Here is a 26,655-nt window from a genome sequence, read left to right on the forward strand (position 1 = left end):
CACAAAGCTCCTCTATATCTAAGAAGAAGGCTGACTGCCTACCACCGGGGCAGATCATTGCGATCCAATTTGCCAAAGCTACTGCTCATTTCCAGGGTTCGTTAGGCGAGAAGAGGTGGCCGTTCTTTTTCATTTCTGACTGCCAAAGTTTGGAACTCCCTTCGACTGCCCTGCGTTTCTCGCCTTCTGCACCAGTTTTTCGTAAATTACTGAAGACTTATCTTGTTAATGATTGTTTATGTATTGGGGTTTTGTTAGATCTTGATCATTCCGCCCTCATGCTGGTAGCGCCGGGAAACTTCTTCAGAAGCTTCTGCACGATTTAGAAATTCCATTGCATTTGTATTGTATACCTGTGCCCACCCTCTGGAAGGTGTGAGTTGCTTCTAGAGGTTTATCTTTGAAGTTCCCAGGCACCAGCCTTACTACAGGGGCTATGCAGCCCTTTGTGTTGAGGTAGGACCCTGCCTATTCAGGTGTAAGTAGGACGATGCTCAGCTCCAACCTCCCATTCTTCCAGTGATGGCCCCTCCAGTTACACCTAACTCTCTATTGTGTGTGGTTGTCTAGGAGGACTGCACAAAGCCCAACTGTCCGCTAACCCCAGTCATGTGCCACAGGTACAGGCTGTAGGCTCTAAATGGCTAAGGCAGAAAAACGCCAAGTTTCAAAAAGTGGCATTTTCAAAATTGTAATTTAAAATCCAACTTTACCATAAGAGAAAATGTATCATTAGAATTGCACAGATGCCAAACATGAACTGGCTACCTGTTCCCATTTAGAAATTACATCTTTCTCAATGTAATAGGGTACCTCCAATGTTATCTTATGGGAGAGGTAGGCCTGGTAATAGTGAAATACAAATTAAGAGTGTTTCACTCCCTGGACATGTACATTTTAAAATTACCTGTTCTACTTTTAAATACTCCACCTTGCCCTCTGAGTTGTCTTGGGCCGATCCCTGGAGATGACTTATATGTATTAAAAAGGAAGGTTTGGACCTGGAAAAAAATGTATTTTGTCAGGTCAAAATGGCAGTTTAAAACTGCATGCACATGCTGCAATGACAGGCCTGAGACCTGTTTAAAGGGGCTACTGACGTTGGTGATACAATCAGTGTTGTAGGCTCACTAGTAGCATTTAATTTACAGGCCCCAGGGTTCAAGTAGTACCAATTTACTCAGGACTTACAAGTAAATGAAATACGACATTTAGGGATAAGCCAATGTTATCCTATTTTAAGTAGTGAGCACATGTACATTAGCACTGGTAAAGTGCACAGAATCCTAAGGCCAGCAAAAATGTAGGAGGAAGGCAAAATGTTTGGATGAAGACCACCCCAAGGCTGTCAGGCTTAACACCCACCCACCCACCCATCCCCTGCCACTCACCCTCCGTTGCTGCCCTGGCCATGCCCGTCTACCCTCCTTTGTCAGCATGTTTCCTCAGGATATGTTGTCAGCTTGCTTCCTTAGCTTTTCCCATCCATCCTCCATTATCTGTGTTCTTCCCCAGCCCCTCCCACCCACCTTTTGTTATCCATGTGCTTCTACAGATATCTCTCACCTACCCTTCGTTGTCTGTCCACAGGCCCCTCTCACCCATCCTTTATTGACCGTGTGCTTCCCCAGGTCCTCTACCCACCAGTCTTTGTGGCTCCCATTCCCCTGCAGCCCACCCTCCATTGTACACGTGCTTCCTCATTCCCCTCCTGCTCACACTCCACTGTCCATGTGCCCTCATCGTCTTCCATCCACCCTCTTTATCAGTTTGCTGCCCCAGTCCTTCCTGCCCACCCTCAGCTGGCAGCTTACTCTCGAAGCCCGTGCAGCCCCCTCCGCTGTCAGCTTGCTCCGACTGCCCAACTCCCATTATCTGTGTGCTCTCCTACTCTCAGTTGTCCACTTGCTGCTCCATAGCCTCATGCTCACCCTCCATTGTTGGCTTGCTGCTCCAGCCCCTCCCACTGTTGTCTGTTTGCTCTCCTAGCCCCTCCCACCCAACTGCTGTTGTCGGCTTACTGTTGCAGGCCCTGGCACCCCCTCCGTTGTCCGTTTGCTCCCCCCCTCCATTGTCAGCTTGCTGCTCAGTCTCTTACCCCAACCTCCCTGTTTTAACATCTTCCTCAGCCCGCCAGCAGCTTCGCCCAAAAGCACAGAGATACCTCTTCGGGTGTGATTCAGGCGCTCTATAAAACAAAAAACAAACCATAAAAAATTGCCGGCTTGCAACCCTAGTGGTTCCCGCTCACCCACTGTTGTCCCAGATTTCCGCACCACCTTTGCCGCCCACCCTCCACATTGTCTCTCACAAGTCCCATCCCCCACTGCTTACTTCTCCCCCACCCTCCCTTGGTGTTGCTTCATCCCCCTACCTATCTCCCCGCGTTTTTTATATTAAAAAGCACATTAGGCCTGACCACATCATAGGGCATTTAAAAATATTTTTAGCCATGCAACAGAGCAATCGCGTAGAGGTTACAGAATGGTTACTGAATGTCTAAAAATGATTGCCAAATTGAATAGCTCTCCAAGGTGAGACCTAGTGGCATTGCCAGTGTTTGTTTTATCTGAGCTAAACATGGTTTTGCCGAACTGATGCATATGTTACTTTCTATAAGGGATCTTTGTTTATTTGCATATGTTTTTCAGCGTAGCTTAAAGAGCTTAAGAGGCACAATATGTTCTTGGTGCCCACATGTACATAAGGCAGAGTTTACAAGTTTCTAATTCGTTTTTGTCATATTGTGGGAAGTCCTTCAATCAGGACAAGTCTACCTGTGTCATTTTGCCAGATCAACAGTTTTGCATCGTATCAGAAGTCTTACATGTATGTTCCACTGAGCCAAGTGAGCACCTGTCTATTGATAGAGATGTGCAGTGGAAGATTTCTTTAGGTGGATCATACTTGGCAACATATTTACTTGCCGAATTGCTTGTAAGAAGGCAGTCTCCACCACCGTTCACAAATGTAAGCAATAGAAGAAAGTCAGATGTAAGGCCACTTAAAAGCTATCTTTACAGAGTTCATTTACTTACTCCATAATTCCCTGCTACCTACTCCCCCAATCCACACCTAGCTCTGCGGCATCTATAATTTGTTTTGTCTTGATAATCTCTTAATTATTCTCAGATATGGACTATTCCTGAGTAAAGAAAAGGACCCACTGTGGAAGAGTTTCTTGTAATCATGCATTCATACAGATTAGTTGGTAAAGAACATCAAGTTTCTTGGACCGTGTTTTTTGAAAGTGCTGCACCCACTGATCTCATTCAAGGTGGTGCTAGGACAAGGATATGAAAATTCTTCTTCTCAGGCAAGCTTTTGAGAAACTCAAGTTCAAAAGGGAAATCCTCCCCCCCCCCCCAAAAAAAAACCACTCACGGGGCCGGCTTTCATTGTGTTATGTACTTTACATTTGGCTACATGCCGAACTTGCCTCTCTAGCATTTGGAGCAACTGGTTCTTTCAGCATCTGATCAGTGCACTCCTGCGACACCATCAGCCAGTTGACAATGCCAATCCAAAGAATCCTTTTGAAAACAATATACTGACATGATCTTAGGTCACTTTCATCAACCTCATAGGCCTCTGAAGTAACTTTGAAGTGACATGTTTGGGCGTTCGCCAGATCCCTAAATACATAAATGACAATTTCTGGTTCTGCTGCGAAGTCTGCATCTCCCTCAAGAATCACTTGCATTAAAAAAAACATAAGTGAATGTACAGGGCATGGTCTTTTATTTGGTAATCCGTTTCCACAGTTTGTGATCGCACACAGTCGCAGTAAATAACTTCCAGCTAGTTTGTCGTTGAATGGAGTGTATAGATTAAGTACTTGTGTTTCGTGTAACTATCCCATTATAGAGTTGACACTTCCAACACAAACCAGGTATATCCATTCAGGGGCATTCATTGGACTTGCTTAGAGCTATTTCTTTGGGAATAGGAATGCCCCTGAAGTACCAGCTTTAAATATTGTCTTCATTACATATGGTCTCGATGCCTTTACTCATTTTCATTTACTAGTCTGTATAGTAAATTACACACATGAATGATTTATTTCCATTTCTTTTTTTCTTGCCAGGTTGTGTTTTTTTCCTTTGCTTGGGGATTTTCTACATGTTCCGGCCCAACATTGCCTTTGTGGCCCCCATTCAGGAGAAGGTGGTCATTGGACTGTTCTTTTTAGGGGCCATCCTCTGCCTCTCGTTCTCATGGGTGTTCCACACGGTCTACTGCCACTCTGAAGGGGTCTCCAGAGTCTTCTCAAAGTAAGTCTTGATGGACAAGCTACGTAGGAGCATTAAACTCGTAGGCATATTTATTGTTTTATTCTGTGTGAACTAATCAGTGTGACCTTTTTCGTCTTAATTTGCAATTTAGCTCTTCGTTCTTGGACTGTTTAACCAACGCCTTTCGTGTAGAACATAAATCCCCAGTGGTGTAGCAAGAGTTCCATGGGCCGTAATGCAAGAAAGGAAAATTACTCCTATGCCCCATTGATTGTATAAGATGACCACAATTTGGGGTGCAGTGGCTTCCTCACAGCCCTGAGCCTCGATGTCACTACACCTTATGTATTAATGATAGCTACAGCCTTGCCTGACAGTGTTTCAGATTCATCCTCCTTCCTTGACTCAGTTTACTCATAACAACGATCCCATTCTTTGTACGCCCAAACAATGGCATCGACCACTTTAACCTGATTTCAGAATACTAATCCATGATTGGCCTGGACTTTAACGTGTTATCTTGTGGTAGAGTACATTCCCTTCATTCTACCTTTATCATAGTGAGCTAGAGTTTTTACTATAGTGTAAGTCTGGTAACTTTACTTTTTTGACAGGATGCATCAAGGTTACTGGCCCTGTGGGCCCTCTTTTTTTACGTAAGGCCTTATTCAGAGTTCTGAAAAAAATATTGTGGTTCGGCTTAAATGCAGTTTGCGCACAATCCCCATATTCCAAGATCTGTGGTAATGTTCCACTCCATTGTTTTTTACCCAGTGCAGAATTTTGCTAGGTAAAACCTGCTAAACTTTTTATGGGGAAAGAGGTTGGAAAGAAGGTACATTTGCAGTAAATCAACAATTAATTGCTCACGTTGGGCACTGAGACTCAGAACTGGGTGGATATATTGCACTGGTGAAAGGTGCCGTCTTCTTATTTTCGCAGTGAGTATTTTCCACATAGTAGTTCCTCGTAGCTTGGAATGAGGCTTTAGTGAGCATGCTGAGCTCAGCACATGGGGACATTTTGAGCTAAGTGTCAGATTTGCCACATAATAATTTATTTTGTCATGTGCTTTAATTTGTAGGGGGTTAGGGAGCTTCATAATCTACTACCCAGCTGCAGAATGTCACATCCAGAAGATCCCAGTCCTAAAGATGTTATCAAAAAACAAATTGCCGAGTAATATTTTGTAGTTAGGGTGAAGGCTATGTGGCAAAGCGTTACCCAGCCTAGACTTCCTTCTGCAGGATGTTTCATTCACAGGGTGCTATATAGGTATAACATACTGCAAATGCTGTTTTCGTGTATTTTATGGAATTGACTGCATTGTGGACATCTTGCACCACCAAGTTACACTGTTTTCGGACTGATAATGGAAGATGTTTCCTGTCACCTGCTTCTGTAGATCAACTTCAGCTTGAAGCCTTAGTCGAGCACACTCTCATTAGACAACTCAGTGATTTTCTCAATCACTCGCACATTCATTCAGTCATTGACTAACCTCCATACTAACTTTCTAACTCTCTCTTAATACTTATCTACAAACTTGCATGCTTACTCACATATTCCCTAATTCCCTCACTTGATTACCTGCTCATTCACTCACTAATTTACCCACTCGCCTCTCCATTCTCAGTTTAACTAACATACTCCCTCATTCGCTCTGTTGTTCAGACACTCACTTTCTCATTAAATCACTCGCCCACTGCTTCACTGGTGTAATCACTTGTTCACTCTCTTAATCGCTCGGACAGTCACCTACTCATTCAGGCACCTGCTCATTCACTAATTTCCCACTCTTTCACCCACTCTGCTTAACTCGCTAACACACTTCAAATGCCATTCCAACATCAATATTATAATGAACTCTTTTGAGTTGCAAAGTTTTTAGCGCAAGCTTTCCATACACCAAGTATCCATAGCTTTGGAATACACCTCTTCTACCCCCATTTCCCTCCCCCAATCAACCTTCTGAACTTGAGTGTGATTCACTTGGCATTGAAAGGTCTCCTGCCTTCCGCCAAAGGGTGGCTGAATAACACTGCCGCCATGTAGTACTGCAACAAGCAGGATGTGAGGTCATGGACCCTATTCTGAGAGGTTCTACGCCTTTGGACATGGCTGACACGTCAGGACATTTTCCTGGTCATGCAGCACCTGGTGAGAACTCTAAACACCTGGGTGGGCAAACTCAGTTGATGCCTCACAGACGAGGAATTGTGTCTTCATCCAGAGGTGCCAGAAAATCTCTTTCTAGCCAAGGAGAACCTTGGCTAGATCTATTGGCCACTGCTGAGAAAAATGCAATGTTAACACTTTTGCGTGTTGGAGTTTCCAAAGGGGCTCTCGCTCAGAGATCCTTTCAGATTAGACTAGAATAAGAGACTCTTGTACACCTTTCAGCCGATACCTTTTCCTTCCTCGGGTTCTGAAAAAGATCAGAACAGACTGAATTCAATTCAGCCTGGTGTTCATCTATCCTCTGATCAGGCTGCCCTTTCGGGAGAATCTAGAGCAGCAACAGGGCAGGGTCCTGCATCCGAACCTGTTCACAATCCACCTTCATGTGTCGAGATTGAGCGGCGACAAGTGAGGGTCTTTGACCTCCCTCCCAAAGTCTATGAGGTCACCTTGGCAGCCAAGCATCTATCAACAAAAACTGGATAGTCTGCCAGCCATTGCAACACGTTTGTGGCTTAGTGTGCTGAGAAATAAGATCTACTTTCTGCACAGTGCTGTTTTGTCCTTAGCCTGGCAAGGCCTTGCTCTGGGTACAGTTAAAGGGTATAATTCGAACATTTTTGCAATTACCAGACCAACCCTCCTGTCTACATAAAGACACCTGTTGTGACGTTTTTTGAAAGGCCTTTCGTGGTGCCCCAATGGGATCCTAATTTGTTGTAACTTATTTAATGTGTTTTCCCTTTGAACCCATACATAGTGGTCCCCTCAGACTTTTTACAATCAATACTTTTTGGTGGTCATCACGTTGGTGAGTCAGCGAGCTGCAGGCTCTTTCTGTTCATCCTCCATACAACAGCTTCTTCCTAGACAAACTGGTTCTACGAACATTGTGCCTTTCTTCTGCCGAAGGTTGTTACTTTGGCCAAAGCAACACATTGTTGACTTTATTTGCTCAACCCCACCCCTCCAAGGAGGAAATGAGACTCCACTGCCTGGACCCTAAAAGGTACGGTCTTTCTATACAATCGTACCAAAGAACATTGGGTGGATGATCAAGTCTTTGTATGATTCACTTAAAGAAAGGGAAGGCACTGCAGAAACGTAACATCTCCAGATTGATTGTACCCTGCATTAAGATTTGCTGTGCATTAGCCAGGAAACAACCCCCAGAGGGCTTGCAAGTTCATTCCACCAGAGCCAAGGCGGTCTACTGCCTTAGCTTGTGAAGTTTCCGTCCTGGATATCTATCAGGCTGCTATGTGGGCATCCTGCTCACGTTTGCCAAATACTACTTCCTGAACACTCAAGTCTTTCATGATGGTTACTTGCCTGTTCGATCCTCCAGGACTCTTTGGTCTGAGTCACTTTGCAGACATACCTTTGGAGAAGTATTGCTTTGGTATCTATTCTAAGATAAGGAATCTGTGGCAAGAAGTTACTTATCTTTGGTCGCAGATTCCATACTGACCCTACAGTCCCCTCCGTTCTGCGAACTAGCTTTACCGCCTTCTAAGGTCCTTGTAGGCCTTTAGAATTTACACATTGGTTGATCAGCCTTCTGACCTGGCTCCATGTTCTGGTGTGGAAATAGTCACGGACAATATCACAAAAACCCTATCCCCAGGACGTTCAATATCGGTACTCGTATTCTTGCGATGGAGAGACAAACGATCAAATTCCACTGCTACACCACCTGTATTTTAAAAAAAATTCTTTGGGTGTATATAGTGTATTTCGTCCAGAATTCTTAACAGAAAATTAAGGGAAATTCCTAGTAAACTTCAAACAGACAGTCAGTCAGAGCACTAAACGATGTCTGAATCCGTCATGTACACAGTACATCCGCCCACGCTTAATACATGTGAAAAAATGTGTGGAGAACCGAATGACCCCTCACGGGCGCACCACCCTCGGGGCAAGTGGCAGGTGTTCACCAGATTGAGCCCCTTTTCTCATCACAGGTAGTCATTCAGTTCGGAAAAGAAGAAGAAAGGAAAGTGTCCAAAACAGAGCCAAAAAAGTGTATAAAGTGCAAAGGAGCAATGAGCATTCACTTCCTTTTGTGACAAAAAGTTCTTAAAATCAACCGGCACACCTTTCGCACAACTTTATTCTGACATTAGGTGTGTTCTGTTGAACTAAAAAGGCTGGTAGCTAGCTCCGCATACCATTACCTAAATCCAACATGTTTCTCTGCCTCAGACTTCTGGCAGATTCGGCAGGGCTCGACACTTTGTCACTGCACCAATGTTGGACACCTTGTACTCTGGGACCTCTTCCAGCCCACGTTTCTCATACCAGCTGAAGAGGAGCTTCACAGAGCTCTATCTCTCGTCTGGACGAGAGATAGAGCTCTGTGAAGCTCCGTATGATTGATGAGACAATCGCAGGGGAACATTCAGTTTACGTATATGCGCAATACATTTTCATCTTCCTTTTATGTTAAGAATTCTGGACGAAATACGCTATATACACCCAAAGAATTTTTTTTAAAATACAGGTGGTGTAGCAGTGGAATTTGATCGTTTATCTCTCCTTTGCATGAATACGAGTACCGATTTTGAACGTCCTGGGGACAGGGTTTTTGTGATATTGTCAGTTTATGAGTGGGGGGCAACCCTGGTTTCCTTTTTCCCCTCTTGGCACCTTTTTGGAATAGAGGTGGAAATAGTCACGAAAAGAAACCGATGTCAATGTGCCAGGGTGGTGCCTATATAGGCAGTGCGCACCCCACATCTGTCACAGACAACACCAATGTGGAGTTGTACGATGCCACCTACCATCGAGCAGGGGTACTGCTCAGGATTTTCCAGATCCACTCTCACGCCCAGGGATTATTTTCAGGTATGGAATCTGTGGCTAGATACGAGTCTCTACCATATAATGTGTTACTCAAGGTAAGTAACTTGTTCTTCAGGTTTGTTTCCCTTTCAGCGACACTGCGAAAGCTGCAGCCTTCCCTTCTGAAGGCATTATCGTTCCATTCACTAGGATGTCAAGATCGCTAGTCAGCTTCACATTACTTTATTCCTTCCTTTTCATCCCTCCTGTTCTTCATTAATTTATTCCAACTACCCATCCTTGCTTCCTTTATTCTTAATCACATACCTGTGACTTATGATTGTGTGAAAGTTTGGGTTTGAATCCATTCAGATTCATGTCTCTAAGCCAGGTTTGAACTAGTTGGTCCTTATTGTTCTTGCAGAACAGCAGAAATTCCGTCTTGAGGCAGTTAAGCTTCACGTAGGTGATGGATATCTCCAGATCTGAATGAGATACAGGCGGTATTTGAGGTGTTTGACAAGAGAAGAGCTTGTATAAAGTTGTTTGTCATCTGCATGTATCTGAATTTGAATGCTCTCCATGAGTAGTGCACCAAGCAGCTCCATATTAAGGCTAAAGATGATTGGGGAGATTGTGGTACCCTGTAATCCTGGGGTACTCCGCAGGTGATCATGGTCTTTCTAGGACCTGCAGGTGCCCCTATGAACCAACTGATAATGTTTGGATAGGTAAGAGGAGAATGAGTGAAAGACTTATTCACTGAATCCAATTCAACAATTCACAGTGTGCACTGAATGTGTGGTAGTCAGTGCTGTCCTAGGCAACTGAGAGCAATCCCCTTATCAAATCTCTGCCCCTCGTTCGCCCTAGCCCTCAAGGGCCTTCTTTACTCCAGGTTTCCAATCTGAAAGAGACTATTAGTTATAGATTCCTTACCTTAGAATTACCCCCAGGCTTCAGACTGGATCCGGAGAAATGTTTTCATAGCAGGACCCTTGCACGTCGATAGGTAGCGCCAATCTACTCCACGTCCATCGTCGCTGTGTCTACTTAGACGCCGCCCCTGCGCGCTGCCATCAGTTTTTCCTTTTCCACGCCAGCCAGTGCAGATCCTGAGAGAGCGTGCCATTAGTCACTTTTTGACTAACTCTTTTTCGTCTTTTGTCGACTTCCTTTCTGAGTCTGCCGACTCCTGGTGCATGAGGGATGTCTAACCGTCAACCTGGCTTCAAACCCTGTGATTCCTGTCACAAGTTGATGTCGGTGACCGATCCACACCTCGTGTGCCTTTGGTGCCTGGAGCACGACAGCGGCCCAAAGTCGTGCTCCAACTGCAGGGCCCTGTACCCAAAGTCTTTGCAGGAACGGTCCTGAAAGCTTCTGGAGGCCCGGCAGTCCGCTCCACGCCGTTCGAGGTCCCGGTCGAGGGGTAGGTTGCGGGAAAGGATCCCAGAGCGATCACCGCTAATCATCGAAGTCTTCGTACTCTGTTAAGTCGAAGCACAAGAAGAAGGCTAAGAACACCGTTGCTCTCCGCCTTCTCCCCGTCCATCAGCCGACGCGGGACCCGGAGCATCGTCGCTCTCCGGCTCCTTCTTCGGAGCCCGCTTCTGGGACGGCTCCACGCTTTCCCTCCCTTTCCCGGAGCTGAAGCGCCCCTTGCCCAACTTCGTCAGTTTTACGAAGCGCTGCACAGCATTTTTGGGTAGCCCTTCGTACACCCCCCCCCCCCTATCCCCCACCGAAACCCCCCGTGGATACTTACCGATTGAGACCGAAACGTCGACATGCAACCCATCTCTCCCTTGGACTACTCACATCACTCCAACGACTTCTTGTTTCAATACCATGATGAACATTTTTGCTTTGAGTTGAGAGAGTGGGTTACAAGTACATTGTCAAATGTAAAAAAGTTCAAGGTTTAAGCGATATTGTAGACAACACATTGTCTGTGAACTATACACTATTATTCACTTTAAATCCCTAAAATTTGCATCTATTTAATTTCAATATACATTGCCTGTACACCTGTTTTTGTGATTGATTCACTTTTCCAATTCAATATTTTTCCCTATTAAATGTAACCAATTAAGTTGCGATGTCACTCTAGGACATCACTGAATAATCTATGTATTATTACTATCGTTTTTTCCAAATAACACCCTTGTTGGCACCTTCATTTACCTCATGAAAGATACCCAAGCCCAGAAGAGAATATTGGGTTGCCCTTTTGTTTACTATATCACGTTACCATACAGGATAATTTTAAAGCCAGACCATTTGGTATTGCCAATGCTTTCTTTTTTCTTCTTTACTGTCAGAAAGTACTTTTTTCAGTAGATTTGAATAGCTCGCACATTTTATACTCCGGGCCAATTAAAAAAGTTTGAGAGGGCATGTCAGAGTACACTATCTGTGGAAAAATGGTAATACCTAACTTGTTGTTTTTCTATGTTCTAGGTTGGATTACTCTGGCATTGCATTCCTGATTATGGGCAGCTTTGTTCCATGGCTGTACTACTCTTTCTATTGCAACCCTCAGCCCTGTTTCGTGTATTTGATCATCATCTGTGTGCTAGGGATAGCAGCCATCGTCGTTTCGCAGTGGGACCTGTTTGCCACTCCTCAGTACCGAGGGGTGAGAGCTGGTAAGGACTCTTTCTCTTGCCTTCCTGAAAAATCAAGATTCTCTTGATCTCTCAGCATTGCTGTTGTAAATACCCTGTCCTTGATCCTTGTCCTTCATTGTGAGTTGCAAGTGTTATTAGTCTGTTTGGAAATAATTTCCTTGAGATGCTAAATGAATATAATGTAATTGTTCCTTTCCTTAATTCTTAATATTACTTTGGGAAAGGAGGAATATGTGGCCAGTGTTTGTATTCTCTGCTTCCTTCATTGGATTCAGCTCAGTACGTTCTCAGCACCATGAGACCAGATGTAGTAATGTGCACCAAATAATTCTATAAACAACAAAAAACTGATTTAAGGTGCCTCCACGTTGCTATCCTATATCTTATGATTATTTGGTTTAGTAACATTTGAAGTATGATTTTGAAATTTTTTAAGAACGCCTAGACGAGTCCAGCTGCAATATCTTTACTGATTTCTAGAATCTACAAAAATCAGTAAAACATTTACATTTCCAATTAAATATTGGGCTTTTGGGTGTTCGTTTGACACTCAGGGCTTAACATTGAAACTTTACATTGAGGAGGCGAGTTTTAGTGGTTTGTTGGCCTAGCTCACCCATGCAGTGTATTCTATCACTCTCTGGTACTATGTGGCCTAGTTATGGCTGCCGTTTCTCGTTTTTCTTCTTCCTTATTTTTCATTTCTCTCAGATTCCTTTGGCTACTAACTTGTTAGTAGTTCAGGTGAACTAAGCAGAAGAATTTGTTTCTTAGAGATGGTTTCATATAAGGAGTGGGGGGAATAAGAGGGGTACATTGGTGTGGGTGCTGATTGAGGTAAAAGAGATCGGGCACAGCAAACACAATTGCATTGATGCATTCATTGCATTAATTGTACTGATGATTTTTTGCATACATTTCTTGAATGATGGCTATATACCAGACTGTTAAATATACATTTTGTAAATTTTTATGGTTGAGAAAAAAAATCAGTTAAAGCAACTGATGTTGTGCTGCGTTTGTGCACTACTCGCTAGAAAAGACATTTTGATCCCCATACATTCTTTTTTTTTTTTAAATAGGAAATTTAGCCATAATCTACTACGTTATTGTTTCTTTCCATTAGTTGCTAACTAGCCCATTTACTGGTGCTTTCGTAACATAGCAGGCTACTATGCAGAGTTTTCTAATTAGTATTGTGCATGTTGGATTAAGTCGGCTAGGAGCCTACCATGACTACTTCTACACGGCCTAGGGAAAAGCTCCATTGCTTGCACTTAAAACAAGCAACCATTCCATACAAGTTGAGCCCTATACATAAAACTTTTTCTAGATTTTGCTCATGGTTGTAATTTTTCTAGAAAAAAGTAAAATATAAAATGCTAAGATTTTACTATTAACAAAAGGCCAGATTTGTGTCCCAAATACGCAGTTTCTTTTTCTGGTGTCTTGGAACAGATTTACCACATATACAGTCGAAATCTATTTTAAGCCACTTTGATGTTGTGAAACAAGCCTCTGATAGTATGAGCTCAAAGGTAGGTTGTAAAACATTCAAATGGTCGCACAGAAATTCATCCCGCTTATTTCACACCATTCAGTTATAACATCTACAGGAGCAAAAATGTTAGATTAGCGTATAATGTTTAAACATTTCCGTCTTATATCCCCACCATTGGTAATCAATTTGTGAATAGTGAAATGGTGGCAAAGCATTAATTCGTGCTCCGGGTTGCCTAAATTCCAAAATGTAATGTTTAAGCAGTATTAGAACTTTGGATTGTTGAGATCTCCATTGAAGAAGATGGAGCAGCAGCAGCCTTTATTTATTTATTTATTTTCAAAGTTTTATATAGCGCGAACAGGATCTTCACAGATATCAGAGCGCTTTACATAGAAGGGTTCATGAGGGAACAAAGTCAAATAAGTAAATCAATAGATCTCACAGTACAAATAATACAAATAGGTGACTGCAAAGCCAATCATGTGAGTAATAAGACAACTCATACAAATAAGTAAAGGGGTCAAGCATGTAATACAGATCGGTGTTAATAGGGTTCGAGATAGTAGTTCAAGTGTATTTAGCCATGAGGATAGCATTTACTTCTTTTTTAAAGAGTGTAGTGGAGGAGATAAGCCTGGTTTCGGGAGGGAGTGAGTTCCAAATCCTAGGCGCCATTCCTGAGAAGGAGCGCTTGTATGTTTTTTCCTTCCGGAATCTTCGAGGTTTCAGCAGAAGATTGTTTGTGCCTCTCGTGTTTCTGATTCCCCCAGAGATTGTCAATTTCTGAGCAAGGTAGCCAGGTGAGTTTAGGTGTACCGCCTTGTGTGTCATGCAGGCGATTTTCAGATGTATTCTGGCTTCAAAAGGCAGCCAATTCAGGGACTTCAAGTCAGGGGTAATGTGGGAGTGCTTTTTTGACCCAGTGATGAGTCTCGCTGCAGCATTTAGAGACGCTTTTAGTGGTGCGGTTGTAGTTAGTGGGAGTCCGCAGAGGGCGGTGCTGCCGTATTCAATTCGTGGGATGACTAGTGCTTGTACTGCAGTTTGGAAGTCTTTGGCTGGGAGGTAGGGTTTAAGTTTCCTCAGAGTATTGATCTGGAAGTTCGCTCCCTTTGTTGCCTTGCTGATACGTTGCTGCATGTTGAGATTGGTGTCGAGTGTTATGCCTAAAGATTTTGCTGAGTCCACGATGGTGGGTTGGACATTGAGTGCGGTTAGGAGTTTAAGCCAATGTTGAGTGGTGGATATCTTCGCTGGAGGTGAGATCAGAAGGAACTCTGTTTTCAGGGCATTGAGTTTGAGGTGATTGTTGGCAAGCCAGGATTGGGTGCATCTGATCGTTGAGTTCAGGAGCAGGATGTCATTGGGTGATTGTAATTTGAGGTAAAGTTGGGTGTCATCGGCGTACATGTGGAAGTGTACATTGGAGGCTTGTAGCAAGGTGGTGAGAGGTTCCATGACTAGGTTGAACAAAGTTGGGGATAGAGAGGATCCTTGGGGGACGCCTAGCGTTACAGGTATTGGCGAGGACATCAGGTTGTTGCTCTTGAATTTCTGCGACCTGTTGTGAAGAAAGGAAGTGAACCATTTGAGGACAGTTCCAGATAAGCCCATTCTTGTGTTTAGAAGTTCTAGTAGATTCTCATGTTTAACGGTGTCGAATGCTGAGGAGAGATCAAGAAGGATGAGGAGGCAGGTGTCGTTTTGGTCTAGCATTTGAAGTGCGTCGTCAATTATGTGAGTCATAGCAGTTTCTGTGCTGTGTCCTGCTCGGAAGCCTGACTGGTGAGGGTTGAGGAGATCGAATTGCTCAATGTGTTTAGTCAATTGTAGTTGTGCGCATTTTTCTAGCAGTTTGGCGAGAGTGGGGATATTGGTGATGGGACGGTAATTGTTGAGATCAGAGGGGTCGGCTGTTGGTTTCCTTAGTAGAGGTGTGACCTGACCAACTTTGAGGGAGTCAGGTATGCTTCCTTGTTGGAGAGAGCTGTTGATGATTTTAGTCCAGAGAGGGAGAAGCAAAGGGGTAAAGTCTTTTACTGCGAAGGCAGGGAGGGGGTCAGTGAGGTGATTGGATGGTTTCAGGGTGCTGAGTAATTTGCCAATTTCTTCTTCCGAGTATGTGCCAAAGGTTGACCATGTAGCATTGTTTTTTGGTTCAGCGGGTGCTAGGCATTGGGGTTTGGAGTAGAGGCTTGCGTCAATGAGGAGATCGCTTTTTATTTTGTCAGTTTTTTGGATAAAGAAAGCAGCGAAGTCTTCACAGGAGGGTGCCTCACGCCCAGTGTTGAGTGGTTGAGGTTGCTCCTTGGATTGTGACTTGATTAGCTCAAACAGTTTTCTCGCGCGGTTTTTTGCTTGGTCAAGTTGGAGGCTGAAGAAGTCCGATTTTGAGCGTTTTATTTCCCTGAAGTAGGCGTTTCTCTTTTTCTTCAGATCTTTTAGGTGCATTGCGGAGGGGGATGATCTCCAGGTCCGTTCTGCCATTCGCATGTCTCTTCTATCTTCGTTGAGACTCCCGTCGTACCATGGTTTGGAGATTTTAGTAGAGACTCTTTTTAGCTGCATAGGTGCAGCCTCATTAATTATAGAGGTCATAGCGTTGAGATAGTGGTCAGTCAGACTTTGTAAACCTGTTATAAGTCCTCGCCTCTCAACATTACGATGTCCTAATAAACAGGTTCTGCTTCTGTTTCCCCTGCCTCAACAAAATATATGGGTTGGGCAGGGGTAAGCGAAAGGCAAAACCTATGCAGCAGGGCACATAGGAGCCTTCTGCCTGCACCCTGGAGTCTCAGAAGGAGGGAAGGGAAAATTTGGGTCAACTCCTGGTTCTACCTAGCTTGGTGGAATGGGGAAATGTGTTTAGCACAGCCCAGAGAGAATTGGGGGCTATTGCTGTGAATGTTCAACAGTCAACAGCTGTGGCCCTGCTTGCGACTGTTCATCAGGAGCGTAGCGTCAAAGGGAGTGTTTGGGGGTGTTACACCACCCCTTTCCAATAAATATATCCTCTAGTAAGTAGATTGTACAGGTGCTTTTAGTCCAGTATGGTGAGGAATCTGTCGGATTTCGTTCAGCGAATGGGAGAGCAGCCGGGTTATAAGAGACTGCACCACCTAGGTCAGTCACGTGGTATAGCGAAATTGCCCACCTCAAGTGATCAGCCACCCCTTGATCACAATTCAAAACATATACAGAAGGTGAATGAGAGGCAATAACAATTACTGACATGTAAAACAATACAATATATGAGTGGAAAAACAGTCGGTAGTCGTTGAGTGAGGCCTTTGTGTATTTTAATTTCAAGTGCGCCTGGTATGCGTTTGTTGGAGACTGCCAATGCATTTCGCCCAAACATGGACTTCTTCAGGCAGGGATGTGGAATTCCTATAGCCCGACGCCCAGGACATATTGTTTGGGGTCAAGGGCAACAAGTTTTAATGTGTATTTTGTCCTTGGGACAAGTAGGCCCAACCCCCTGCAGCACAAACCCTTTGGCTGCCAGTTTCCAGTACCACATTAAGGATCTGGGAAGGGCACTGTCTGGAGTTAAGTTAATATTTGTGTGCATGTGTTAATGCTGTTCAAACTTGTATTCATGGTTCATTATTTGAAAGTCTTTATTGTTAGGCTGAGCGCTCTAAATAAATGTACGTTCTGACTGCACTACTGATAGTGGTTCCAGTATGAAAATGTGTACACACGGTTTCAAAGTTTAGCAACATGAGGCTATGCATGATGCTCACAGAATGCTCTCTGATTAGATGCAAATATTTGCAGAAGCTTGAAAGCAAGATTAATGTTTCTTTCCTTTCAATATAAAAGGCTCCTAAAAAATGAGAGTAGGGAAAAAAACATTTTGCTAAACTACTGTAAAATTTCAGGTACCATTTCTTTGCAGCATCATTTAGTAAAATGTGCTGATGCATGCTAGTATGTCCCAAAAATATTCATATTGGAAAATTTGTGTAACCAGTTTCAATAAGATTAAGGGAAACAAGATCAAACAAGCCTTGGCAAAGCCAGTAGGTCTGACATTGGTGGTCAGCTTTTTAGTTTTGGAAATGCGTAACTTGTTTTGGCATGGCTTTTGTAAAACCTTATTGATGTGAGAGCTGCGGGTCCTCACCATTATAACAAACATTGGCAAACGCAATAAAAATTTGGGGTCTCAAAAAAGCACATACTGCCACATTAGTTACTGGCACTGAACAAAACGACTTTGTGTACCAATATGCTCCTTGTGAAAGAGCAGAATGCTGTCACTCACAGTGAAGCCAGCCGATTCTGAGAGAGAGAGAATTTTAATAAACACGAAAGGTCATAGTTAACGCCAGACCAAATTAGGGGCCCAATTATTTAAGAAAGTCTCAAAAGTGCACCTTTGGTATATGGCTTTCGTGAATTCACAAGAATTTACATTAAAAGGGCAAGAAATTATACTTCTACAAAATATTTGTGAACTGCATTTCAGCATGATCAAATATGCATGTGTAGAATTGCTCATGTGAAAACCTGGATGTTTGAAAGTTCATTTTCCCTCCAACTACTTTTTCCCAAACTCTGAAAGAAGGTTTACGTCTGCCACTCTCAGGAGTAAATTTCCAACATTTCTCAGTATGGGAAAGATTAGAGAAGATTTGTTGAAAACCCTTAAAACATGCAAGTTAGTATGTTTGCACAGACTCAAAAGGGCGTTCCAACCCTGGAACTACTGCTTACCCCCATCATCAGTCCCAGTATGTAGTTCTCCAGAAATGTGTCAACATAAAATGATTACTAGTATTCAAACACTACTATAGTACATGCCCTGGTATAATCAGAGAGGCTATAGAAGAGCTATTATATAATGAGATGGCTGCCATAATTTGTGGCAGCACTACATGGCACCAAAGGGACAAGTGGATTTTGTTACAGGACAAGTATATTTATGAAGCAACCTGCCCCTTGGACAAATGGATATATTAATAAATTCCACACCCCTGTCAGGGCACTCTACATCATGTTAAGTATCATGTAGGGCTAGTAGACAATGTAGAACGTAGTGGGACCCCTAAGTAGGGCAAGTGTAAAAGTGCCTTTCTGCATGCCAGATCACTTATTAGACACAATACCGAATGTGCCTTGCTTGTAGAACACTATAACTTAGACATAGTATTTATAAAGGAAACCAAGGCTGATGCCTTTTCAGGTCCAGATTTAGTCTTAGCAGTGCCGGCTGGATATTCCATTTACAGAGCAGACAGACCACTTAAGAGAGTCGGCGGCATTGCAGTACTGTACCGTACTGTCTTCCCTGCTAAATTCCAAGGCCCACCATCTAACAAATGAAAATTTTTGAGCTATCTAAAACCAAGTCCTGGAATGGGATTTTAGTCTATAGACCCCCCGCCCCGAGATCTGCTTTTATTCACTAGATTACCCCCTTATTATAGTCTGGGTTTCTTTCACCAGGCTTTACCTTGCCTGGTGATTTTAACTTTCACCTTGAGTCACGAACAGTTAAAGATACTGAGCAATTATTGTACATGAAATCATGCTTTGGTCTCACGCAGCTAGTGGATGGCCCCACACATAGTATGGGCCACACGCTGGACTACATTTTTTCTAACTGTCATTTGGTGTCTGATATTCTTCCGCTAAGCTGGTCGGACCACCACGCGGTCTTTTTTTTACTTGAACGCTAAACAGGTTAATGCGAAGCCTCCCAATCACCATATCTCCCACACATATCAAGCCTGGAATAAAATAGATCCTTTATACTTTAAACAGGCTTTAACCAACTCTCTGCCTTTTAAACCTAATAATTTAGACCTCTTCAAACTTGATCATGAAGATTGAATTAGAGCCACAGCGCTGGCTCTAGCCCCTATTAAGCCAGCCTAATGCGGCAGATCCAAACCCTATGTACCATGGTTCTCCGCTAGATTGAGAAACCAAAAACAGATCTACAGAAAACAAGAAAGAGAATGGAGAAAGATTATAATCCAGTTGAAAAAGCAAATTATAAGCGATGTACTGAAGTTTATAAAACAATGATAAAAGAAGAAAAAACTGTTTTTTTGGTGCAGAAACTAGAGTCTGCAAAGAACTCTACAAATTAATTATTTTTAACAGTAAAAAAGCTCTCCAATATCCCATTAATTGATTTACAGGAGAGTAGTAGTTCCTTCCGTAATTCCCTGGTGTTATTCTTTCAGTCAAAAGTGGAATCCATTGTTAATAAATTCCCGGCCTCGTCTACTGCCATGGAGAAGGGAGAGCATTTGATCATCCAGATTTCAAGTATAGCTACTCTTACTGCCTTCTCCCCCTAACCGACCGCAAGTTATAGATCTGATCAAAATCATGAAATCAAGTTCCCCTATGGCCCATGCCATAGGGGTTTTGTGGTTTTGATCAGATCTATTACTTGAGATCATTGCAAGTAACCTTACAATATTTTTTTATAAAGTGATCACCGATGGGTTTTTCCCAAGTGACTGTAAGAAAGCATTGATACTGCCCCCTTAAAGAGCCCAGCCTGTATCCAACAGATCCGAATAGTTATCGTCCCATCTCATCTCTAGACTTCCCTTTCCGGCAAAAATAATTGAAGAAGCCTTTAATATCTAACTGGCTAATTTCATTCAACAGCATGATCTTCTAGATCATACCCAATTCTGGTTTAGAAGCTGTCAGAGCACTGAAACTGCCCTTATCACAGCCACAGAAGAGATCAGCTGTATCATGGACAAAGGAGGACATGCTGTGCTTATTTTATTAGATCTTTCTGAGGCATTTGACACTGTTAATCTTGCTCTCCTGATTGACTGTTTGGCTTAGATCAGAATCGGAGGAGTTGCTCTCTCCCTTTTAAAATCTTTTCTGAGTGATCGTGAACAGACGGTGTCTTTAAAAGAGTAGAATTTCAAGCCCTTCTCATTGCTCTGTAGAGTACTGCAAGGGTCCTCATTGAGCCCGGCACTATTTAATGTGTATGTCATACCTCTTGCGAACCTGATTAGATTGTTTGATTTTTCCCTGGTATCATATGCCAACGATACCCAGATTGTGGTATCCTTCTCCAATCCCTCGGACGCAACGGCACTTATACTCCACGATTGCATGTTGGCCGAAGTAGACTGGTTGGGCACAAACTGTCTTAAACTGAATTCCAGTAAGAAGTAGGTTACCCTTTTTGGAAAAGAAACCTTCCGCTGGACACCCTCCTGCTGTACGCAGAATCTAGGGTCATAACCAGCTCCTTTCAAAAAGGTAGAAATCTGGGTGTCCTCATGGGCCATAAACTTACCTTTGGTGACTTGGTCAATGCCACTATTTCGATCACTTTCTGTACTCTTAAGTTAATCAAAAAGATTCTTCCATATATACCACCTTCTCTACAAAGAACAGTAGTAACAGCATTAATATTGTTTAAATTAGATTACTGCAATGGGCTGTATTTAAACTTACAGGTTCGGTACCTAAAAACATTGCAATCTCTCCAGAATGCTGCTACTAGGCTCTTGTTTGAAATCCCCAAATTCCAATCTGCTAAACTATCTCTACTGCCGCATCATTGGCTCCTGGTCGAACAAATAGTTAATTTCAAAAGCCTATGCATCACCTTTACAGCTTTGCATGATCTTGGTCCAAATTTCTAAAGGACAAGCTTAAATGGTATCTACCAGAGAAGCCCCTCTGCTCAAGTGCAGCAAGAAATATTAGGATCCCTATGTTTAGACGCGCCACCTGGGGCGGCAGAAGTTTCGTTACGGGGACTTCTAAACTTTGGAACTCTCTGCCATTTCATATTAAATCTTAGACAAACTTACTTTCCTTCCATAAGTCAATGAAAACATGGCTTTTCACCTATTGAATCTGCTCACTCGCACCAATACTCAGTAGCGCCTTGACGCCTCCGGGCAACATTTCGCGCTTCATAATAAATTAACATAACATCTTGGTGTGTTTTATGACCACCCTTACCGATAACATTGCTATTGTAAATCAGGCCTGTTAAATATGGGATTTTTTGTTGGCGCAATTGTTTGTTTTTATTAATACAGTGAAGATATACAACAGTGACTCAAATGCTAATGTAATACAACAATGAGCAGTTACCTAAGACATTGGTTGGTGCATGACGAGGGCGTGTGAGAGGGCGGGGGGAGCTGTTGGGGGAGGAGAGAGGGGGCAGGGGTGCGGCTGGGCTGCAAGGAAGTTAGAGCGGGCCATGGTGAGGATCTGGTATATGATTGCAGTTGTTTGCCCTGCCCCTCTTTGCAATGTGTCGGGCGCAGCTGCTATGCGTGGTGTGGTGGGACTTGACGGCCATCCAAAACGGTCAGCCTTGGGACTCTGTTGGTGAATTATTGGGATTTAATTCACATAATTGTTTGTTAAAAGGCTGTGTTTTTCAAGGTGATATTTTTGTATCATTGACATATACTTTAGAGAACGCCGGGTTTTGATGCTTACGGAAAGGGGCTTATAGAAAAGATGCTAACAAATCTTTGTCACAAAATCATTTATTTGTTGGTGGCAATCTACAAATTTGAAGAATTGTTTTATGTTCTAAGGTGATTTCAATACGTGAAAAATGCTGACTCACTACTGGGGTATGATGAACCATGTTTGAAAGAAAAAGGTGATCTCAGATATTTTTCTCATGGAAATGATTGAATGCTCCAGATACTGAAATGAGGACTCCTTTTCTATGAATGCTGAAAGGAGCAGTCAGTTGATTCCTCTGTATTAAAGAGCAGCCTTACTACGGAGTTCAAGTAAACAAAAAGAGTACATTCTGTATTCATAAGAAAAGTGTGGCACACCTCAAGGCCATGTTAGGAGCTGTAAAATATAAATCTTTTCCAACAGAGGTGACTGCAGTAAATTAACAAAATGATGGGCTTCATTTGATCATAGAAAGAACTGGTAGTACTCTGGAACGCTAAATGATTACACATTTTCTATACATTCTCAAATATATTCCTCATCCATGTCAGAAATAAGTCTGGCATGCTGAGTGAAACATATTCTTTAGCAGCAGCCTGTTCTTTAATTTCCAAGTAGTCTTCTGTGGCTTCACCACACTAAAGAACAACTGGAATGCTAACATTGTAGATGCATAACAAAATGCATGCCATATTAGTGAATAGGAGATGTTCAGTTTACATTCTTTCCTATGCAGCATGCTAAAGTAAATGAACCTTGAGGTGTTAATGCAAAAATGAAACTAGCCGGGTAAAATGTGAGGGCAGGCATAGAGTTTTTAAGAGTTTGTGGCATTGTATATTTTTAAAGAGCTAATTTTAGAATGTTTCTAAAGCTGCCTTCTCCAGTATCTTGTCTTCCAGTACAGACACATTTTGTGAACTATGTGAACATTCTTGTTGTGTTTTTTGGGGAAAGGTTAATATGTTCTGTAGCTTTAGAGAATAGAATGCTATGGAATGTTAGGACGTCTCTGTGGTCTTAGGGTGGTGCCAGTGTCAATTGATGATAGGCATCGCATCTGCTGAGAGACATTGTGTGCTGTTGCCTTGCTGTTGCATCAGGCGCCATTTGGACTACTTCAGCTTTCTGCTTCATTTATTCAAGCCCAACAATTCTAGTTCTTTATCAGAACTCTGTAATGCTCAAGGCAGCTGTTATGGGTAGAAGGCATAGTGATATGTGAGATGAAACTGTAATAGTGCTTGGCTCAGGGACCAGCTATACATCTCGTGGGTAGATATCGGCAAGGTAGGAGTCAATCAAAATGCAACACTTTTGGAAGTGTTAAGCTGTCTGGTTTATAATAGAACATATGCTCGTCTTGCGATTGAATGTGAAGCCCGTCCGTGGGTCCTCACCTCTTTGCAATTTATGCATTCTGTGCTTTTGGGTTTATGGGGCTGACAAAAGTTTTCTCATATTTTTTAACAGCCTGGATAGGTCCGCGTTTTTTTGCATTATCAAGCTGGACTTCTACAACTCAGGTGTCTAAGTTGCATTATTGAACGTTTCCGTCTGACTTAAGGGATCGCAGACTGGTAGACCTGACATCCTTGCTGTGGTACTCCCCTAGACCTTTTGCCTTGAGTCTTCCATTTTTATTGAACTGTTTTTTGTTGGCATTAGGACTCTGTGCACTTTTCTCCCACTAACCAGTGGTAAAGTGCTTGTGCTCTCTCCCTTAAACAAGGGAAAATTGGAATGCACACAATTGGAACATTTGATTTACTTAAGTCCCTAGTTAATGGTCCTACATGGACCCAGGGCATGTAAATTAAATGCTTCTAGTGTTCAGCAGCACTCATTGTACCACCAATTAAAATAGCACTGGAAAACATGTTTCAGACTTGCTACTGCAGCCCATGGTGTAATTTTAAACTGCTGTTTTAACTTGGCAAAGTAATGCTTTTGCCAGGCAATAACTTTCCTTTTTAGTACTTATAAGTCACTCGTAGGGTAGGTCCTAACCACTCTTATGGCAGGATGCATGGTATCTAAAAAGTGGGGCATGTGTGTTTAGGAGTTTTTCACTGACAGGATATGTGAAACGTAGTTGGTTCACTGTTTTAAGGCTCTCTCGCCCATAGACTTACCCTTTTACACTTAATAAGCGATAACCTCTCTTTAGAAAATTTCCAGACTGGTGGAAGATTTAGGAGGACTGTCCTGGTGTCTGAAGAATGAAGATTGGACCTTCTAACCTGGAACTAAGGATCTCTAGATGTGACTTAGGAGCATTTGACTGGTCTCCTGTTTGAGGTACAGGGAACAAACAAGTTTTCAGAGGCCTCTCCTGTCACTACTCCGCACCAACTGGACCTGCCTGATCCCTGCTGTTGGTCTCTGGTGGAGTGAGACCTGATCCCCAGGAAGTGGCCGTTCAGGTCCTAGACCCTTGACTGACATCAGAGAGTACTCCTCCTGTTCTGTATCTTCACCTGAAGCTCAGAAGTTAGAAGTTGTTGGGCTCCTTGCGACTGTGAACAGACTCCTTGCATCGAAGAAAGGCATTGTGTCCTACATAAGCAGGTTGCAGCTCTGCTGCAGAAAGGGGCACATAAGTTGGTCCCAGAGCTGGTAATTGGGATGGGGTGCGATTCTTCACACTTCCTGGACCCCAGGAAAGATGTCTGTCTTCGACAGATCCTAGACCTCAGGCTCTTGAACTTTTAGCGTCGCAAGGAATGATTCATATGCTGTCCCTGGCTCAGGTTCTTCTTGCACTGGAAGAGGAATAGACTGTATGTTGTACCTCAACTTGCAGGACATGTATTTGTGTATACTGGTGCTCCCATTTAGCACCTCTCGTCTTGACCAATTTAATGACATTGGTTGCGATTCATCTCAAGAGGTTGGGGTGCTCCATATTCTCGTACCTGGATAACTAGTTGCTGAAAGCCAGCTCACTGCAGATGCTGTTGCATCACATACAGGCCTCAGCCTCGCTGATATTCGACTTGGGCTTTTTATCAATGTACCCTCTCAACACCTTCTGTTCATAGAGGCAGTACTGGGCACAGCATCTGTATGAGCTTTCCATCCTCCTCAGAGAATCCCAGGAGATTTAGGCTAGTCCAGTCCTGATGGTCTTCTTCATGGTAGGTCTTCTGACTTTCTACATCCTCCTAGGCACATAAAGGCTCTTTAGTGGTACCTCCACAGTCATTTTTTCCAGGAGAGGTGACATCCATCAAACACCATTGTGATCTACTGAAATACTGCAGCAAACCTGCCCTAGTAGTCAGTTGCAGAGCATTTGTGTCAAGGTATGTCATTCTACAAGCCATCCCCCTCCCTCACACGCACCTCCCCAAATCCCTGGCCATGACAACAATGGTGATGGATGCATCTACCCTTGGATGGAGTGCTCATCGGGAAGAGCTGGGAGAACAGAGGCCTCTGATTTCCACAAGAGCCGGTATTGCACATCACACTGCCTTAACGGAGCGTGATTTGGGTGGTACTCAAAGCCTTCCTTCCCTTTCTGGTCAGTCTGTTCAGATCTTGACAGACAATGTGGGACATCAGTAAGGAGGATGGAGTGGGATCTCGCCGCCTTTGCTGAGAAGCATAAAGACTGTATGCTTTGGGGCACTAGCATGGGATCTAGGTAGTCACCAACCATCTAGCTGACTTTGTCAAAACAAGGGATGACAGCCTCAGTGATCATCATTTTGTTGACCATGACTGGTGAAGGTGGCACAGCACATCAGGTAGAGCTTTTTGCCACTCACGACAATGCCATGGCCCCAAGTTCAGTGCTCTCCAATATGCATTGCATAGGGACTCATTTTGATTAAGGTGGAACTTTCTACTTTAATTTTTTGTTTAAAATCCCCTCTCACCCACAATGCCCCTGTTTCCTCAAGGTCTGAGGAAGATTTAGTCCTCCGAACTAAAGCGTTGATCCTTCCCCAGGTTGTCACCTCTTTCCATCTTGGGCAATGCGTTATGCTTCCTACTTTCTACTCTCCACGTCATCCCACCAAAGTGCAGGATAGACTACACTGGCTGGACCCCGGTTAGTTTTCACATTGACCAACTCAAGTAGAACAGGTCTGACGACCAGCCCTTTGTAGGGTTTACAGTTAGGTATGGCAGTTCAACAGAGGACTTCATCCCGATGGATAATTCTGTGCATAAAGATGTACTACCCCCAGTAAGAAGGAATGTGGTCCCATTTCACCAGGGCAAAGTATTTTAGCTCAGCAGTAGCCAGTGGTTTTCCTCTCACAGGGAGAGTCATGCAATCATATGGGCTTCCCTTCATACCTTTCTCAAGTATTGTTTAGATTCAGAGGTGAGAAGGGATGACCACTTCACATGCTCAGTGCTCCATGTTTTGCTTGTTTGACTGTCCTTCAGACCCACCACCTAGGGAGGAATCGTTGGTGAGAAATCTGAAGTATCTATCTAATGAAAGTTAGTTACCTTTGATAATCGTTCTGGTGTATAGTCACCCAAAGAGTCTTCTCTGATCCCACCTGCCTCTCCGTTCTGAAGGATGATCTTAGGCCACAGTTACAAAGGTTCCAAATTAGATTCTTGTGCTGCACTGCTTCCAATTGATCGTCATTTCTCAAACATACTCAGTCACGGAGTAAGTAGTGAAAAGAAAGGTGTTAGCTGTGAAAGCTGGTTACTTTAGCCTTCCGTGAGCAGAAAGGCAGAACATTGTATTCATATGATAAAATAGTTTGACTTTTGGTGCCATCAAATATAAGAGGACCTAATTGTAACACAGTTCTCTTGAGACATGCTGCCTTGATACAGACTTGGCTATTGAGTTCAGTTAGTACCTGGGCAATATTTTTGGAGACTTGAGTGTTTTGCT

At 43.2% G+C, this 26,655-nt stretch overlaps 1 protein-coding gene across 4 annotated transcripts in view; it reads left to right on the forward strand.

Annotated features, from left to right (window-relative positions):
• LOC147733966 (adiponectin receptor protein 2-like) overlaps positions 1 to 26,655 on the forward strand; it is a 489,190-nt gene that overhangs the window by 419,862 nt on the left and 42,673 nt on the right. For all 4 annotated transcript variants that reach the window (XM_086952872.1, XM_086952869.1, XM_086952871.1 and 1 more), the window contains exons 5-6: positions 4,088 to 4,274; positions 11,664 to 11,851. In XM_086952872.1, the coding sequence (XP_086808998.1) occupies positions 4,088 to 4,274; positions 11,664 to 11,851 (375 nt within the window). The remainder of the gene's footprint in view (positions 1 to 4,087; positions 4,275 to 11,663; positions 11,852 to 26,655) is intronic.

The sequence above is a fragment of the Lissotriton vulgaris genome, chromosome 1_2 (assembly GCF_964263255.1).
Source record: "Lissotriton vulgaris chromosome 1_2, aLisVul1.2, whole genome shotgun sequence".
Lineage (NCBI taxonomy): Eukaryota > Metazoa > Chordata > Amphibia > Caudata > Salamandridae > Lissotriton > Lissotriton vulgaris.